The sequence below is a fragment of the Cervus canadensis genome, chromosome 6, assembly GCF_019320065.1.
Source record: "Cervus canadensis isolate Bull #8, Minnesota chromosome 6, ASM1932006v1, whole genome shotgun sequence".
In the NCBI taxonomy this organism is placed as follows: domain Eukaryota; kingdom Metazoa; phylum Chordata; class Mammalia; order Artiodactyla; family Cervidae; genus Cervus; species Cervus canadensis.
In genome coordinates, this window is record NC_057391.1 from 1,350,761 (window position 1) to 1,370,211 (window position 19,451).

Genomic DNA, 19,451 nt, shown 5'->3' on the forward strand with positions numbered 1-19,451 from the left:
CTTAGAACTTGAAAACTGTTAGCGGTGATTGTACTTTGGATTGAAGGACTTGACCCGTGGACACACAAGGTGGCTTTCTGAGGAAGACCCAGCTGCCTGCCACACAGCTGAACAAGGACTGCAGGCATCCGTCCTCCCAGAGGAGGGGGCTCGTCATCGGCGCCTGTACCTCTCACCCCTGCGGGCTCATCAGCCTCTCTCCCAAGAGTGGGACCCAGATTTCCTGGATGGGCTTGGCTGCTGTGCTGGATTTGATCACAGTTTCCGTTGTTGTGTCTACTGGGGGTGCCCTCTGCTGGTCCATCTAGCATGTGTGCAAATCTGGGGAATAACAGCTTTTAAAAAGTTAGTTTTAGCCTTTTAGGGATGTTTACATTAAAAAACACATTTGAAAACTTTTTTTTAAAAATGTGAGTGATACAAATCACATCTATATGAGTCTGTTTTTGCCATTTGCATTATGAGTTGGTGTATTTTCAGGTCTGAAATATTTGGGGTAGGTTTGATTGAGAATGAGAGTTGTCAATGGCGTGCCAAGAAACAGTAATTTTTTCACAACATAGTTGTCAAAAACCGATTGGAATGGCTTACATTCCAGTACAATAGTACTAAATATCTTAGATTCTTATTTAACGGTTTAAAGAATATCCGTGATGTGGGAACTTTGTAAACACTGAAGTCTCAAAATGTCCTATTTTAAAATGGTGCCATAACCTAGACCTCTTGGACATTGTTATGTTCAGGGTTTAGTACATTTCAGGAAATATTATCTCAGATTTATTGAGCAATTCATTATATATTTAGAATTATATTTTACCAATACAGTGTGCCATGATGTCCCTAAGTTTACATTAAATGTTTTTTCTGTTTCTTTTGTGTTTTTCTGACCACTGCCTCCTTTTTTTTTTTCTTCTCCACTCTCTTTCTTTCCTCTACTTTGCTACTAGGATCAAACAGCATGAATCGGGTAACTGCAAATATGGAAAATGGAGAAAATGAAGGAACAACTAAAATTATCGCACCTTCACCAATAAAAAGGTCAGTCAGTTAACTGAAAGGACACACTGCTATCTGCTGTCACAGAAATGCTTTTTATCTTTTGTCAAGGTTAAGAAGCACTCTGGTAATTAACTGGTACTTTTAATGAAAATTATCTATGGGCCAAAGAATGCTTTAAAATGCCAGTAAAATGTAAAGAATCAGGAGGTGTCCCTCTCATTTGAAGGAAATGCTCCTGCTGTCGTAGCACGATGAAGTTATAGATAGTCTGTGGTCTGCCTTCTCCACAACACAGCGAAAATCCCTTGTGATTTTTTTAAATGGCATGATATAATGGACTAACTCAGAGGGACCTGGGAAGTAAAGTAGATAGTATTCATGTTTAATGTACTGCGTTCATTATAGCAGTGCACTGAACTGTGGCCCTGGAAAGAGGGTTTATAGCGTTTAGAGGTGCAGGGTTTCAGAAGGCAGTGATTGCATATGTATGATGTTATCATGGTCCTCTGCATCAATTTTCCCTGCAGCATCCCCCAGCGGAAGGACCTTCTCTTAATGTGTTATGTGGATTGTTTCCCTGAAAGATCAGCCTTGTTCTCTCTTCAGACACTGTTTCAGCGTCACTTTTTCCTATCTCCAATTATGTTCATGGAACAGGATGTTGCACATACAATGAGCTCTCTATAGAGAGCACAGTTTCGCTATAGAGAGTGCTCCATATGCATTGTGGAGAAGTCCAAGCAGTCGGAAATATGTGACCTTGAGAAACTTCTTAGATCATCTACTCCATCTTTTGTTAGTAAATAATGGTGTTTTCATTCAATTAGAGTGTTCCTACTTGGAGAAATATAGTGTATGATTTCTCAGCAAAGTAATTCTAAGTTATGAAATTTCTCAGAGTTGCAATGTTTTCCCCAAGGTTTTGCCTTCATTTTCTTTTGTACAGATTCATCCTGTACGGATTCTCTTTTTGGAATGATAAGTTCTTTGCTTTCACGTACGCTTTCTTCCTCTTTCCTCTTTTTGCATTCTTGTTTTAATTGGTTGATAACTGCTTTACAGTATTGTGTTGCTTCTGCAGTACAACAGCAAGAACCAGCCATAAGTATTCGCCCTCCCCTGTGGGCCTTCCTCCCGTTCCCTGCCATCCCATCCCAGCCCTGGACTGGGCTCCCTGTGTTACATAGCAGCTTTCTACTCGCTGTTTTATACTAGCATTGCTTGCACTTTCATTTACTGTGCTTCTCTTAGCCTCATAGTTGTGGCTAGAGAGTCAGCTGAATCTGTATGTACAGGGTATGCTTATGGTAAGTCTGACATAAGAACGGCCATCTTGCATGAAATTCAGATCCTAAGTCTTTTTAGAGCGTATGGAAGGAGTTCAGTCCACTCCACAACTGCATTCTTGCCGATAGGACTGATACCTGAAGGACTGCCAAATTCTCCCACTCAAGCTCCGGATGAGAAGTAGCTCAGAGACGGCATTCAGTTAATTTGCCCCCTGGGATTTCATTCTGCTGCTGCTCTCTCAGTTCCTCGCTCATCTCCCTGCTGCACCGCTCAATCTCCCTTTCTCTTTTCTCTCTGATTTATTAAGCACACTCAGACTTTCTACTGTATCTTTCTACATGCCGTATTTATTACTTTTCCTCCTTTCAAAATTAAAGTTTTACTTTAAAAATTTGATCTTCCAAATGTTTTTAAATCTTTTTAAGAATAACATAAATAAAATATACCTACTGTCTATCAACACTTGTGCTCTTTAACACGCGTTTGTCAAATATCTAATTTTTTAGGCTTTATAACTCCCTAGATGAATATCATATACTAGGGTACAAGTTTATTTCCATTTTTTTAAATGACCTTGTCATTTTTTCTCTCCTCTTTCTTTGCTGTTACAAAGAACTCTATGACTGTATTCCAGGACAACTAAATAGAGGATTCCTCAGTGACCTGGGGTTAAACGTGGATTGGGAGTTAAGTAGCTCTGTCTTCCTCTGAAGTGGAGGCTCCCAGGGAAGTGAGAGGTGACACACCCTCTCGCCTCCCCTGGGGACTGGAGGCTTTTGATGAGCCCCTGCCTTGTGTCTCCCAGTGTTTCTCAAACAGTTTGTCTAGGTTGAATAACAACTCAGTTATATTTACATTCTTAGGACAGAAAGATGATACTAGGTCAGGAAATAAGATTTGAAAGTCATTCTGATTTGGAAGGATGAAGCCAAGATACGGCGGAAGCTGGGGGCAGAGAAGGTCAGTTCGGGTGGCTTGAACCTGCCCAGAGCTGACCGGCCTGCACAAATTCAGACCCAGATCCAAAGCCAGCGGTCTCTAACCACTGCTGAAAGAGGGAACCAGCCACACGAGCCAGAATATTCAACTTTCCTTTCTTGTCAGCCTTGTGTTTTTGGCTTGCTGGTTCCCCCTATTTTTTATCCTGCCAGAATTCTCCAGGCCAAAATACTGGTGTGCGTATCCTTTCCCTTCTCCAGGGGATCCTCCCAACCCAGGGTTTGAACCCAGGTCTCCCTCATTGCAGGTGGACTCTAGAAGCTGCTTTTAACAATTGATGACTTGGCATGTAGTTGACTTACAGCAGTAAAACTAGGAAGAAAGAAGGGGCAAAGAGACCCTCAAGGTACAGCTGGAAAGTTTATTATTATTATTATTTTTTAGGCAGTCACTTTACATTTTTTCCTGGAATAAGTCACAGGTATGAATAAAAACACACATTTTAAAACATTTGTTAAATGATTTTACTGAAGAAATAAGTATGTGAGTTAATTTTCTTTATTTTCTAGTTAATTTATTTTCCACTCTTTTTTTGTTTGTTTTTTTAAATTAAAGCTTTAAGAAAGCAAAGAATGAAAACAGCCCTGATACCCAAAGAAGCAAATCTCATGCACCGTGGGAAGAAAACGGCCCCCAGAGGTAAAGAGAATCCTTGCTTTTATAAAGGAGAACAGTATAAATGTGGTTGGCAGTTGCAACTTGTTAAACAATGGAATTTGCTTTGTGGCTGGTGATGACTAACTGTGGACAAGGCAGTCAGATTCCTAAATCAGCGTGACTGAGAACTTCTGAAGTAGAAGTCAACAGGATGTGTCCTAACGTGAAACTTTCTCCTGGAAAGACAGAAAAGAAAACTTGCATATACTGAGAAACTGTCTGAGAGGTGGTGAGGATGCTTAGGTGGTCATTTGGATACTTGAAATGACATATTAATGATAATTTCCCCAATTGCATCATTCTTGTTAAAACTTAAGTTGAAAACTACCATTGATGAATAGTGCTTTTAGTGGACCTTTATTCCTAGAAATAAATAAATATTTAGTTAATTTTGTTCACAATTACCATACCAGGGACAGAGCTGCTTCTTAATTTATTGATAAGTTGAATGATGGTTCCAGGTCTGACCACATGATGGTTCAGATTCTAACTCTGCCTCTTTCCTGGGTACTTGGCTGCTTAACTAAATATTCTGTATTTCTGTTTTCTTTTCTGTTAAATGGGTCTAATAACTGTACTTCAGTGACTAGGGTTGACCTGGAGATAAAATGAGATAATGAGTATAAAGCCCTCAGCTAGCATGTATAGATTCATTGCAAATGCAGATTGTTGTTACTATTGCCATCATTTGTGTATGCTCATTTCTTTCAAAGTCTAGTGAGACAAGCCCATTTCTGCAAAGTGAAGACTTGCATGATTTATTTTACTAGATCTTCTTTCAATAAATCTTGTCAGGAAAGAGAACCATGTGCCTAAGACCCAGTATTCCCCTGAAAGTAGAGAATGTGCAGTTGTGAGCACTTCCCTAGGTCCAGCTTAGGGTATTGCTCCTCTAGGCCCTCTGCAGATATCCTTGACCATTCCTCTTCCACTCCAGCGGACTCTATAACTCCCCGAACGACCGCACGAAATCCCCCAAGTTCCCTTATACACGCCGCCGAAACCCCTCGTGTGGGAGCGACAATGACTCTGTGCAGCCCACCAGGAGGAGGTAAGCGGAACAGCCGTCGGTTTTAAATTTTTCAGCAGCAGTTCCAGATCCCAGTCGCAGTTTAACCAGGTTATTCTCATAGTGTCATGACTGTTTGTCCCTTCACAATAACAGAGAGCTTATGGGTTTTTTTGTTGTTGTTGTTTTTTGTTTTTTTGAGATGAAATAAGCTAGAGGTCCTGAAGCATTCTCTTAAAAAGCCAGAGTTTCAGAGGATGATTTCATAAAATATTGATGGGAAGTTACTCTCTGTATTGTAGTTAAGACTAAATCTTTAAAAATGTATATAATATTTTGAAAACATATATAGTATGTATAATATGTATATATAATATATATTGGATTAACAATATACATTAATATGTAAAATATTTAAATGTTTTGACCTAAGAAGATAAGATCTTCATGACCCAGATAGTCACAGTGGTGTGATCACCCACCAAGAGCCAGACATCCTAGAATGCAAAGGCAAGTGGGCCTTAGGAAGCATCACTACAAACAAAGCTAGTGGAGGTGATGGAATTCCAGTGGAGCTATTTCAAATCGTGAAAGATGATTCTGTGAAAGTACTGCACTCAACATGCCTGCAAATTTGGAAAACTCAGCAGTGGCCACAGGACTGGAAAAGGTCAGTTTTCATTCCAATCCCAAAGAAGGGCAATGCCAAAGATGTTCAAACTACCGCACAATTGCACTCATCTCACATGCTAGCATGGAGAAGGCAATGGTACCCCACTCCAGTACTCTTGCCTGGAAAATCCCAGGGATGGAGGAGCCTGGTGGGCTGCCGTCCATGGGGTCACACAGAGTCGGACACGACTGAGCGACTTAGCAGCAGCAGCAGCACATGCTAGCAAAGTAATGCTCAAAATTCTCCAAGCCCGGCTCCAACAGAACATGAACCGTGAACTTCCAGATGTTCAAGCTGGATTTAGAAAAGGCAGAGGAACCAGAGATCAAAGTGCCAACATCCACTGGATCATCAAAAAAGCAAAACAGTTTCAGAAAAACATCTGTTTCTGCTTTATTGACTATGCCAAAGCCTTTGACTATGTGGATCACAACAGACTATGGAAAATTTTTCAAGAAATGGGAATACCAGACCACCTGACCTGCCTCCTGAGAAATCTGTATGCAGATCAAGAAGCAACAGTTAGAACTGGACATGGAACAACAGACTGGTTCCAAATAGGAAAAGGAGTACGTCAAGGCTGTATCTTGTCACCTTGCTCTTTTAACTTATATGCAGAGTACATCATGAGAAACACTGGGCTGCATCAAGCACAAGCTGGAATCAAGATTGCTGGGAGAAATATCAATAACCTCAGATACGGAGATAATACCACCTTTATGGCAGAAAGTGAAGAAGAACTAAAGTGTCTTTTGATGAAAGTGAAAGAGGAGAGTGAAAAAGTTGACTTAAAGCTCAACATTCAGAAAACTAAAATCATGGCATCCAGTCCCATCACTTCATGGCAAATAGATGGGGAAACAATGGAAACAGTGAGAGACTTTATTTTTTTGAGCTCCAAAATCACTGCAGGTGGTGACTGCAGCCGTGAAATTAAAAGATGCTTGCTCCTTGGAAGAAAAGCTGTGACCAACCTGGATAGCATATTAAAAAGCATTTAATATTTAATCATTTAATGTTGGAGACACTACTTTGCCAACAAACGTCCATCTAGTCAAAGCTATGGTTTTTCCAGTAATCATGTATGAATATCAAAGTTGTACTATAAAGGAAGCTGAGCACCGAAGAATTGATGCTTTTTTTTTTTTTTATGCTACTTTTTTTCAACATTTATTAAATAGAATTGACTTGATTGGAACTGGCAAAGGTGTTTCATGACTAGGGATGGATCCATGAGTAGCTGTTCCAGAATTAGTGCTTCAGGAAAACACAGGCATGAATAAAACACAATAATAACAGGGAACGGGCACTGCTGCAGCATACAGTTTAAGCACCTTAAAAGATACCAATTCCTTTTAAGGGCACTTCTTCACAGACATGGGAAATGAAACATGGAAACTTGATGCTTTTGAACTGTGGTGTTGGAGAAGACCTTCGAGAGTCCCTTGGACTGCAAGGAAATCCAACCACTTCATCCTAAAGGAAGTCAAGCCTGAATATTCATTGGTAGGACTGATGTTGAAGCCGAAACAACAATACTTTGGCCACCTGATGCGAAGAACTGACTCCTTGGAGAAGACCTGATGCTGGGAATTATTGAAGGCAGGAGGAGAAGGGGGAGGATGAGATTGTTGGATGCCATCACCAATTTAATGGACGTGAGTTTGAGCAAGCTCTGGGAGTTGGTGATGAACAGGGAAGCCTGGCATGCTGCAGTCCATGGAGTCGCAAAGAGTCAGACATCTGAGTGACTGAACTGAACTGGGAAGACAAGATCATGTTTAGAGAGATATCTCTTAGGTGAGGCTGAGTTACTGGCTCTCAAGACTGATATTGTTGCTTAAACTTGAGTAAAACCCCTTTCAAGAACGGAGAAAGTGAGTCTTGTTACATGTTACCCAGCAGGTCAGATTGCCCATGTGAATGTACGTGTGTGTTTGTGCTTAATCAAGAAAAGAGAAATTCCTGTATAGCAGTTTTGAACCCTCTCTGCAAAGCAGGCTGGGCAATATGACAGGTGACTGCAGCCGTGAAATTAAAAGGTCCAAGAGAGGAAGACCTAGAAATCACTTACTAGTGAAATTCACTTTTATTTCTATCTGATGGGGACTATGTTTTACTTTGGATGCCTACATGAGTGGTATTTTATAAGTGACTTGTAATTATGAGATGAATAGATAGCATCACCAACTACATGGACATGAATTCAAGTAGGCTCCAGGAGATAGTGGAGGACAAAGGAGCCTAGCGTGTTGCAGTCCATGGGATCACGAAGAGTTGGACACAACTTAGCAACTGAACAACAATGACAATAACCAAATTATGAGACGTTCCAGACATGTTTTCAGATAACCATCAAGATTCTTTTTGTATGCGATGTGGATTTAGAAAGCAGAGGTGCATCTCTTTTCTCTGCCCCTTTTCGTACTCACTTGCTGTTCCATCCCTGCTTGATTCCTTCTGCTTCTGTCAGTTTCCTAGAGTCTTCATCAGTAACTTTCTCAAGCCAGGTCCACTTTACCAAAATCCTTTGAAAGTTAAGAAAAGAAAGGTCATCATCTTCACCCAGCAGGACTGAGAAGGGAGAGCCAGATCATAACCCATGATGATCAGACAGAATAATGAAAAAATAGGTGGCATGTACCATGTTCCAACTACTGAGCAGTTTACTAGCTATGTATTATCTCGTTTCAACCTTATGATATCCTACAGAAGTTGATGTAGTGTATCCCTCAGTCACTAGGCCTTTCCAGCAGAGAAGGATTAAGGCAGGGATCAGTGCATGGGTGTGAGCAGGACTGAAGAACAGAAAGACCAAGAGTCTGTGCCCTGGATGCTGTGCTGCCCCTGGGCTGCAGGAGTAGCAGGAGAGATGGGGAAGTCACCCAAAGATTCAAAGCTGCTTCTGCCTTTGAGCTGGCCCTGGGAGCCTGTGCCTGGTGCTGACACCGCCGGGGGCGCCACCGCTGTAGGAATGACTCTTGCTGCTACTGCTGGAGAAGGCACCACCACGTCTAATGCTGTGGAAGCCTCACTTTTAAGGAGTGCAACAGTAAGTGTACAGGTGCTGCCAGGAGCAAGATTGCCTCCTTTTTTCTCCCACCTTCAAGTCTCACCTGAGCACCTAAGTGGTGAAGAAGCCTAGGAAGATGTAATTTTCAGGCGTCTCGTCTTGGCAATACATGGGAGACTACAGCTAGGTCTGGATGGGACTGAGTACCAATGGAAAAATACCTGGCCCAGCTTTATTATCTCACTTTTATAGATGAGAAAACAGGCTTGAGGAGAAAAGAGTAACTATTCCTTGCACACATCCAGAATTTGGGTCCACGTCTGTTTGTCTGAAAAAGGCAGGGCTAATGAATCATCATTTAAAACAGGCAGGGGAATAGATTTTCTGCTCTTCTTTCCCTTCCAACAATTGGTTCAACTTGGAGAACACTTAAAAAACAAGTCAACATCACTGGGAAACACTATAAAGTGCATTTGTTTGTATATGTGTATTGAGGAGTTGTGGGTAGTGGGAATTACTAAATATTTTAAGAATCTGTGATGGTATGATTATTGTTAATAGATAGGTTTTTATAGATTCTTACCCTAAATTATTAGTGTACTTTTCTAGCATTCACTAAATAAAATACACACACTGAGCAGATGGTCATTTCAATTTTAATGTTTAGAAGTGAATTTATCAAGTTTTTACATTACATATAAAAATTTATAGTATTTTTTCCCAAACTAATTTCTTGAAATAGTTGGGAGCACACACATTCCCAAATCCAGACTTAATAATGTTCATACTGAATGCAGTTTCTGCTGGCTTCCCGTGCAATGCAGAGACGTAATTGTGGTGAGTGGACACAGGCTCCTTTCATGGGTACCATCCAGGGGAAAGACAGTTTTGATTTTATAGAGTAGAGAATCTTTGTCTGAGCATCAGGGCCTCTGTCTGGTTCTGGTTGAAAAGTCTCTTATCAGGCACATGTGTTTTGAGGAGACTAGACATAGCTGACTGTTGGCCTCAGGAGCTGGAGCTCATTCTTTGTTTCCTTCCACTCTAAATACCCTGTAATTGTCCCTGTCCTTCTTAGTCTTGTTTTATCTTCACATGTATTTGCCTTGCCCTTGAGCACAAATCCCTGCATAGCTGAATCAACTCTGACATTTAAAACTGAGATTTGTCATCAGCATGGAGGAATACCATGGACTTAAATTTAATAATGGAAAGTTCTTCTCTGCAATGCATGGCCAGAATAACATGTTTTGCAAAACATATCAAAATTTTCTATTTTTCTAGTTGTTTGTCATTAAATGGATAAATCTATCAAATTCTGGTGGAGCCTAGAACCCTGGTCCTTAATCTTTTGGGATGATGAAACTCTGAGAGACTGATGAAATGTTGGATTCCTTCCAAAGGGGGGGGAAAGTACTTAATTAAATACATGTATAAATTTACCTTTGCCAGCTCAATTGGTAAAGAATCTGCCTGCAATGCAGGAGACCTGGGTTCGATTCCTGGGTCAGGAAGATCCCCTGAAAAAGGAAGTGGCAAGCTACTCCAGTATTCTTGCCTGGACAGTGGAGCCTGCAGGCTATAGTCCATGGGGTCACAAGAGTCAGACATAATTTAGTGACTAAGCCACCACGACATAAATTTTCATAGAATTTTTCAACATTCATGGAGACCCTGAAGCCTGCTTGTTTAAGCAGTCTTGTTTTAGAACAGAAAAGCTATTATACTTCCTGGTCAATACAAGTTTATTTTTACCTCTATCCATATTCACACTCAAAAATGCTTATTGAGGGCATCTCTATGCAAGGCATGTGTTAACCAGCACTAGAGAAAGTCCCTATAGGGGCCTTGGGATGGAGTGGAGATGGGGAGTGTTCATAGAAAGGCTGAAAGGTCAGTGTTGTCAAGCACTGAGAGAACAGAAATGTGTGCGAGATGAGTCCAGAGAGAAAGACAGAAAGAAAGACAGACAGAGAAGTCAGACCTCACAGGACACCTGGCCTTTGTTGTGGATTTGAGTCATTATTCTGGTAGTTTTTCTAAGGGAGTGATAACACAGTTGCATTAGTACTGGGTAAAAATGATGCTTACTGTCTCTGGGAGAAAGGTGGTAGTGGACATAGACCAGACAGCACATAGGTCCTGGAGAAAGAGGATGGGAACTTGTGCCAAGGTGGTGATGTGGAGATACGAGGAAGTGGATGGCTTTAAGACCCTTTAAGAGGTAAAAGCAGTGGGATGAGAAGGATCAAAATGAGGGGTGAAGGAGTGACAGGTGTCAGCATGAAAACCAGACTTGTATAATTTCATGGATTGAGGTGTGATGCACTGAAATAAGAATCACCTGTATATCACAGGCTTAAAAAGGAAAACTGAGTTTGGTTGTTGATAAGTTGAATTTGTTGTACCATTGAGAAGTCCAAGTGAGGGATTTACATGGATTGTTGAATATAAGTCAGGAGCTAGATTGGCTATCTGGACTGAAATATAGATTTCTTACAGATGTTAATTGAATATGAAGTAGAGTTGAGGTTGTCTAGATAGATAATATAGATAGAAGGCAAAGACAAGCCAGTGACAGTGCTGTGAGAAGCTTCAGCATCTATTTGCCTTAGTTGAAGAGGATTAACTTGTAAAAGAGACAGAGAGATTATGTCTATGTGAAAACTCATGGAACAGCATACTGGTTTGAAATTGGGAAAGGAGTATTCAAGGCTGTGTATTATCACCCTGCTTATTTAATTTATATGCAGAGTACATCTTGCAAGATGCTGGATGAAACACAAGGTGGAATCAAGATTGCCGGGAGAAATCTCAATAACTTCAGATATGCAGATGACACCACCCTTATGGCAGAAAGTGAAGAGGAACTAAAGAGCCTCTTGATGAAAGTGAAAGAGGAGAGTGAAAAAGTTGGCTTAAAGCTCAACGTTCAGAAAACTAAGATCATGGCATCCAGTCCCATCACTTCATGGCAAGTAGATGGGGAAACAGTGGAAACAGTGGTTGACTTTATTTTCCTGGGCTCCAAAATCACTGCAGAATGGTGACTGCAACCATGAAATTAAAAGATTCTTGCCCCTTGGAAGAAAAGGTGTGACCAACCTAGACAGCATATTAAAAATCAGAGACATTACTTTGTCAACAAAGGTCCATCTAGTCGAAGCTATGGTTTTTCCAGTGGTCATGTATGGATGTGAGAGTTGGACTATAAAGAAAGCTGAGCACTGAAGAATTGATGCTTTTGAACTATGGAGTTGGAGAAGACTCTAGAGAGTCCCTTGGACTGCAAGGAGATCCAACCAGTCCATCCTAAAGGAAATCAGTGCTGAATATTCATTGGAAGGATTGATGCTGAAGCTGAAATTCCAATACCTTGGCTACCTGGCCGCTGAACGTATTCTTTGCAATACATTGCAACGAACTGACTCATTGGAAAAGCCCCTGATGCAGGAGGAGAAGGGGACGACAGAGGATGAGATGGTTGGATGGCATCACCAACTGAGTGGACATGAGTTTGAGCTTGCTCCAGGAGTTGGTGAGGTGGATAGGGAAGCCTGGCGTGCTGCAGTGCATGGGGTCGCAGAGAGTCAGACACAGCTGCGTGACTGAACTGAACTGCAGTCCTCATTCCCAGAATGCTAGAAGCCAGGCCTCTGTCTCCTAGGCATGACAGTAGAGAGAGACTGTCCCTATAAGATATGGAAAGATACTAGGGAAAAGGTCTACAGATAGGCGCTTTCAAAAGGTTCTCCAGTGAAATGGTGAGACTTCCTGTATTAGCTCTGCAGTGCAGTGAGGCTGTGTGTTACCATGCACTGCACCATCCAGAGGGTTCCGGTCTTCTCAGTGTCTAAAATATGAAAAAAGCCATAATCACCCGGCATTTCGGGATAGCTTCTCTTTGGAAAGACAGAGACTGAGCCAAGAATTAGTAGTATGTGTGGGGGGAACTCACAGGAAATAGTACAAGAAACAAAAATTTCTACAAAATATATACTTATTACCTTTAGAAAAGTGAAAACTGTGGTATTGAAAGAGTGAATAAGAGTTTTTAGATTTTAAGTTTGTGGGGTAGAATTTTAAATAATTAATTTGGAAGATAAAGTTAAGGAAATATTCCCCAAAGTAGAACCAAAACAAATCCATGGAAATAAGGATTATTATGAACAAACCTGACTATCAACCATTTGATTAATGAAATTTCTGAGGGAAAAGACCCAAAAATTACAAGAAAGGAAACTAATAAAGAAATAATATAAGAAAATATCCCAGATTGGAATGGTTTAACTTTAGACAGAACCCACTGAGCATTTGGCATAGTAAATTGAAGAGTAAGATCGATACCAAGATCATTAAAACATTATAAACCAAGAGAGAATTTTAAAAATTTGGCATCAGAGAGGAAAATGTGAGAGGAAAAAACACAGATCATGACAAATAAATATCATGGCCTTGGACTGCTTCACAGCAAAAGCAGGGAAAGAAGATAATGAGGCATTGCCTCCAAATGCTGAAGGAAGATTAGTTTCAATTCAGGATTCTATGCCCAGATAAACCGTAATTATATGTGTATAAAGAAGACATTGTCAGAAATTTCATTCTAAAAATATATATATACATATATGTGTCATATATATAATGTATTGTGTATATTTAGTGTATATACACACATACACAAATATACATATGTATATATATAGCTCAAACTACTGCACAATTACACTCATCTCACAGGCTAGTAAACTAATGCTCAAAATTCTCCAAGCCAGGCTTCAACAATATGTGAACCATGAACATCCAGATGTTCAAGCTGGTTTTAGAAAAGGCAGAGGAACCAGAGATCAAAGTGCCAACATTCGTTGGATCATTGAAAAAGCAAGAGAGTTCCAGAAAAACATCTACTTCTGCTTTATTGACTACACCAAAGCCTTTGACTGTGTGGATCACAACAAACTGTGGAAAATTCTCAAAGAAATGGGAATACCAGACCACCTGACCTGCCTCTTGAGAAATCTGTATGCAGGTCAGAAAGCAACAGTTAGAACTGGACATGGAACAACAGACTGGTTCCAAATCGGGAAAGGAGTACATCAAGGCTGTATATTGTCACCCTGCTTATTTAACTTATGCAGAGTACATCATGAGAAATGCTGGGCTGGATGAAGCACAAGCTAGAATCAAGATTGCCGGGTGAAAGATCAATAACCTCAGATACACAGATGACACCACCTTTATGGCAGAAAGCGAAGAAGAACTAAAGAGCCTCTTGATGAAAATGAAAGAGGAGAGTGAAAAAATTGGCTTAAAGCTTAACATTCAGTAAACTAAGATGATGGCATCTGGTCCCATCACTTCATGGAAAATAGATGGGGAAACAGTGGAAACAGTGAGAGACTTTATTTTTTTGGGCTCCAAAATCACTACAGAATGGTGACTGCAGCCATGAAATTAGAAGACGCTTACTCCTTGGAAGGAAAGTTATGACCAACCTAGAGAGCATATTGAAAAGCAGAGACATTACTTTGCCAACAAAGGTCCATCTAGTCAAGGCTATGGTTTTTCCAGTGGTCATGTATGGATGTGAGAGCTGGACTGTGAAGAAAGCTGAGCACCGAAGAATTGATGCTTTTGAACTGTGGTGTTGGAGAAGACTCTTGAGAGTCCCTTGGACTGCAAGGAGATCCAACCAGTCCATCCTAAAGAAGATCAGTCCTGGGTGTTCATTGGAAGGACTGATGTTGAAGCTGAAACTCTGATACTTTGGCCACCTGACACGAAGAGCTGACTCATTTGAAAAGACCCTGATGCTGGGAAAGATCGAAGGTGGGAGGAGAAGGAGACGACAGAGGATGAGATGGTTGGATGGCATCACTGACCCAATGGAGATGAATTTGAGTAAACTCCAGGAGTTGATGATGGATAGGGAGGCCTGGAGTGCTGCAGTCCATGGGGTCACAGAGAGTTGGACACGACTGAGCTACTGAACTGAACTGATATATATATAGTGTTTATGGGCTTCCCAGGTGGCGCTCGTGGTAAAGAACTCACCTGTCAATGCAGGAGATGTAAGAGACACGGGTTCAATCCCTAGGTCAGGAAGGTCCCCTGGAGGAGGGTGTGGTGACCCACTTCAGTATTCTTGCCTGGAGAATCCCATGGACAGAGGAGCCTGGCGGGCTACAGTACATAGTGTTGCAAAGAGTCAGACATGACTGAAGTGACTTATATATGAGTGTATATATATGTGTGTTTGTGTGTATCTGTATATATATATAGCTGCCATGACAAGAGGCCATGAGACCTAAGACTATGGGATTCATCAAAGGTGCAAAAGAAATTCTGTGGCTCATGGTGAAGGGACGTCTATGCAGCAGTGCTAGAAAGCAAACTGTCCAGTGTGAGCAGGACCGCAGAGTGCTCCAGAAAGAGTTTACATGGAACTTGCAGATTATCTGTGTATTTATCCATCTCAGGAGGAATTGTGCAGCTCTCTCAGAGATGGGATAAAGTATTAGTGAGAAGTACGAGGAAACCTAAGCAAGCAACTTAAGTAGAAATCTAGGCAATTATCATGTCTAAGAAAAATTTAAACCTATACAAGAATGAAACTGTGTTCCTAAAACGCTGTTTAGATCAGTCATCTGTGAGCAATAGTTATGTAATTGTGTTTACAATGAACAATTCTATCAACATAATGTTATTTGATATAATTATGTTGGGAAAGTAGGAGAAGGAAAGTTGTGAATGTGGCATTAAAAGAGTCATGTCTGCCCCAACTGGACTGTAAAGGCACATATAACAAAGGATAAGGACACGGAGACCAAAAAGCAAGAAAGAGACCTCTGTCAAGAAGTTTGGCTTTGCAGAGAGGAGAGAGACTGGGCAGAAAGTCGTGGGAGATGTGGAGTCAAAGTAGGTGTGTGTATGTTTGCATAGGAGAGACTTGAGGATGTGAAAAGCAGGTAAAGAAACTTGGCTCTGAGGACAAGTTGAACATATGTGAGAGACAAGAGCTGGTTGATGACAGTCACCGAGTAGGTAAAAGGTGTGGGACCTGCACAGCACAGGTGAGTGGACTGACCTTACTTGTAAGGACACTTCCGTAAAGAGAGGGTGATGTTGGTGAGTTTTATTTTCGGTAACAGGAAAAGGAAAGAGTTCCCATCTAACGGCTGGCTCCTTTCTGCTTTGGAAGGAGAACACAAAGTCATTTGCTGCAGCAGTGGTGCAGTGAGTCAGAGGGCTGCAAGGTGAAAGGAGTCTGAAGGCACTTTGAAGAAACTGAGAGTTCTTAGACCAGAGAAAGGTGGTTGGATTGCTGGGCCATGTTGTAGATCTGAGATTATGCACATGGATTTGTAGTGTAGTTGACATGAGTTTGAGTAAACTCCGGGAGTTGGTGATGGATAGGGAGGCCTGGCATGCTGCGATTCATGGGGTCGCAAAGAGTCGGACACGACTGAGCGACTGAACTACGATGCCCTTTTATGTAACCTCATCTAGCACTGCTCGCCAGCTTTTGAGGGCTGGGCCAGAGAACCTGGAGAGTTGGATTCATCCAGCCTTGGAGTTTTGTCATAAGAACTGAACAAAAAACACAATCAGAGGAAGTTTCAAGTACTGGCATGCATGTTATTGTGATGATGAAAATCCAAACTGAGTCAGGGAGGAAATAAAAGTTAGCTGACGGAAAGTTGCAAGGTTGATAGACAGACAGTACTACTGAGGTCAAAGAAAGGTAGAATGGAAGTCATTGGACAAGCAACAATGGTAATAGCCAACATTTATTGAGTGCTTAGAGTGGGCCAGGTCCTACTGTGTGCATTTTAAATATATTAATTCATTTTATCCTCATAACAAGCCTGTGTTGAAAGTACTATTCAAACTGAGGCTCAGTAGAGAAGTCTTGTGTTTAAATCACACTACTTATCAACAGATGGGACGGGATTCACCTTTAGGACTACAGAACTCACACATTTAACCGGGATGCCCCACTGAAGCTGTTTGAAGGTAAATAGGAATTGTTATTCAGGGAGGGGAGATTGAGGTTAAAGAACAAGGTTTTTGCAGGTGGTTACAGATAATAAAGTCCAAAGTGTAACCCTGATGGGGTTGCTGAGTTAAAGGGGTCGTTAGGGAGATGACAAGGTACATGGAGGCTGGGATGCTGGAAAGGGCATTCAGGTGAGAGCTGACCTCAGATTATGGCAGAACTTGGCTTGGTGGATCGTGTTACAGAATTGGGTTTGTTTGCCTAACTTGCAGCAAGCCAGACATTGAGACGCCAAGGTTTGCAGCAGAGAAATCGTTTATTCAAAAGATAGCCAAGCAAGTTGATGGGCGAACAAATCCAAAACTTGTCTCCCTGAAGATCAGACTTAGGTATATTTATGGGATAAAGAGGCAGGGTGTGTGAGGCGTGGGGAGAGGTGATTGGAGGTAAGAAGAGGGAGGTAATCGGTGTTTCTGCAAGAGTGGTCGAGCTTCATGGTTCTTCATGGCAACTGTTCAGAAGATGGCAGAGTTAGTATGTTCTGAGGGTAGAGGTTTTGGCCCTCTAGAATCAAAAGATCATCCATCTGCCACTCACACAGGGCCAGTTGAATGGTCAGTGGTTTCAACCAGTTTGAACTGGGCAAGAACTAACTCCACGTTCCTGAAAAACAATCTAAGCAACCATTACTGTAGTGACCCATACATTGGAGGTGTTATCCATAAGGAAGGTAGGGAGTGGTTAGTTTAAAATCAACTAAAAGCAAATGAGGCAGGTTAGGTTTGGTGGGCCTAATCAGGTTAGTACTCTGTTTCAATTGCAGATCTGGGCACTACAATTGAACTCTGTTATTGGATGAGTGGAACTTAACAGATAATTACTATTGCATCTCTTAATTACTTAATGGATAATTATGCACACAGATAATGGTGCATAATTACTTATGGACTGTTTGTAGCCCCTGCTAGCCTGTTGGCTTCTTGAGGCCAGTTGGTGTCATTTCTGGGATCTGCTGTAGAGCTGGCATGTCTGTGTGACTCACGTGTTTGGTGACTGACCTGAATGGATGACTGTGTAGCGTGCATTAACTGAAGTAAAACTCATTCTAGTATGCTTTCCTTAGCCAGTTGAAAATTCATTCTCCTGAATGAATTCTTTTTTTTTCTTCCCCCATAGGAAAGCCCACAACAGTGGTGAAGATTCAGATCTAAAACAGAGGAGGAGGTAAAAAAGCCAAAATGGAAGGAGGGTCAAGGGAGAGGGAAAGGGCGTAGCAGATCAGCACAGCTCAGACCTGAGGCAAGAGTGTGGGAAATGTTTGGTTTTATTAGTGACTGCTTTAAGGATATTGTACGTTTTTAAACTTTGAAATAACGATTTTGGCTACAACTGGTTATCAGTCTTCCATTCCTTAACATCTTTAGGAGTTTCTCTCTCTCTCTTTTTTTTTCCTGCTCCTTTTTGTCTTAGAGGAGCTATCTCCATAATCTCTCTCTCTTTTTTTCTTTTCTGTTCGTTTTCTTTCTGTTTTTCTTTTTGGTCACACCACACAGTGGCATTTGGGATCTTAGTTCTCTGACCAGGGATTGAACCCATGCCCCCTGCAGTGGAAGTGTGGAGTCTTAACCACGGGGCTGTCAGGGAAGTGCCTTGCTTATCTCTTGTTACAGTAAAACCATCCAGAACTGGGTGGTTGAATATAACAACAACCATATATATCTTATATGAGTCTGTTGATTGAACAGCAGTTTGTTAGCTAGTTTAACTGGTCCTTGGCAGAATGGCTCTCAGCCTGGGACCTCTCTCTCTCCATGATCTCTGCACCTGGTTAACCTAGGTGGCTGGGAAGAAGCAGAAGCAGTATCCCTTCCATCTCCTTCTATTGGAAAAATCAGTCGTAGGCCCAGCACAAATTCAAGGGGAGTGGAAATAAACTCTCCCTCTCTTCGTGGGGGTAGGGGTTTGACAGGACTTTGAGTCCATATTTAGACCACCCCAGGGGCTTTTCCACATCAGAGTTCTGTTGAAAATACTTGATTCTGTGGTCTTTTCTAGGAGCATGGTGACATTTACTTTAGTCTGCTTCCACATTTCTATAGACATTCAGATGCCTAGCTGAATTGAGAAGCTGACTGTGAGAGGGCTATGACAACTACTTATGTTTGAGTTGGTAATTTTATTGCAAAATTAAAGAACCTACATGAACCTTTCTGAAATTTTTCATTTGTCATAAATATGGTTTTTTTTTTCTCTTATTTTCTTTTCAGGTCACGCTCACGCTGTAACACAAGCAGTGGTAGTGAATCAGAAAATTCTAATAGAGAGCACCGGAAAAAGAGAAACAGGTAATGTTAGAATATGATAGTTAACAGGAACTCTGAAATCAGAGGCTGCCACTGATTGTAGAAGCTGTGTCCTATGAATTTTTACACCTGATTTTTCTCAGCTGTAAATAAGAAGAAATCTGGAATGATTCTGAAGTACTATTTTAGGAAACCTCAGCTCTTTGAACTGAGTTTCTTTGTAATAAGATGATTAAACAGTTTGACAGTGATGTCCCTTCTTGTTAATTAAAAAAAAAAAAGCAATGATCTATATTTAGGTACAACATGTAGTGAATTTGCCTAAGAGTGGTAAGAAATTTTATCATTTGTAGAAACATTTCTCCCTGAAGTGTCTTTTAACATGACATCATTATCCTTTGCCCAACCAAAAACCAAGACACTGATAGTTGCATAGTTTTAGTCTTATGTATATGTAAATGCAAATGTGTTTATACTTGTGCCAGGCACACATAATTAGGTGGGTAAATGCA

General features: G+C 41.1%; 1 protein-coding gene across 4 annotated transcripts in view; it reads left to right on the plus strand.

Annotated features, from left to right (window-relative positions):
- EPB41L4A (erythrocyte membrane protein band 4.1 like 4A) overlaps positions 1-19,451 on the plus strand; it is a 265,463-nt gene that overhangs the window by 212,809 nt on the left and 33,203 nt on the right. For 2 of the 4 annotated variants that reach the window (XM_043470620.1, XM_043470622.1), the window contains exons 13-17: positions 948-1,038; positions 3,844-3,927; positions 4,883-4,996; positions 17,813-17,860; positions 18,904-18,981. In XM_043470620.1, the coding sequence (XP_043326555.1) occupies positions 948-1,038; positions 3,844-3,927; positions 4,883-4,996; positions 17,813-17,860; positions 18,904-18,981 (415 nt within the window). The remainder of the gene's footprint in view (positions 1-947; positions 1,039-3,843; positions 3,928-4,882; positions 4,997-17,812; positions 17,861-18,903; positions 18,982-19,451) is intronic. The other 2 variants (XM_043470621.1, XM_043470623.1) reach the window with 1 other exon arrangement.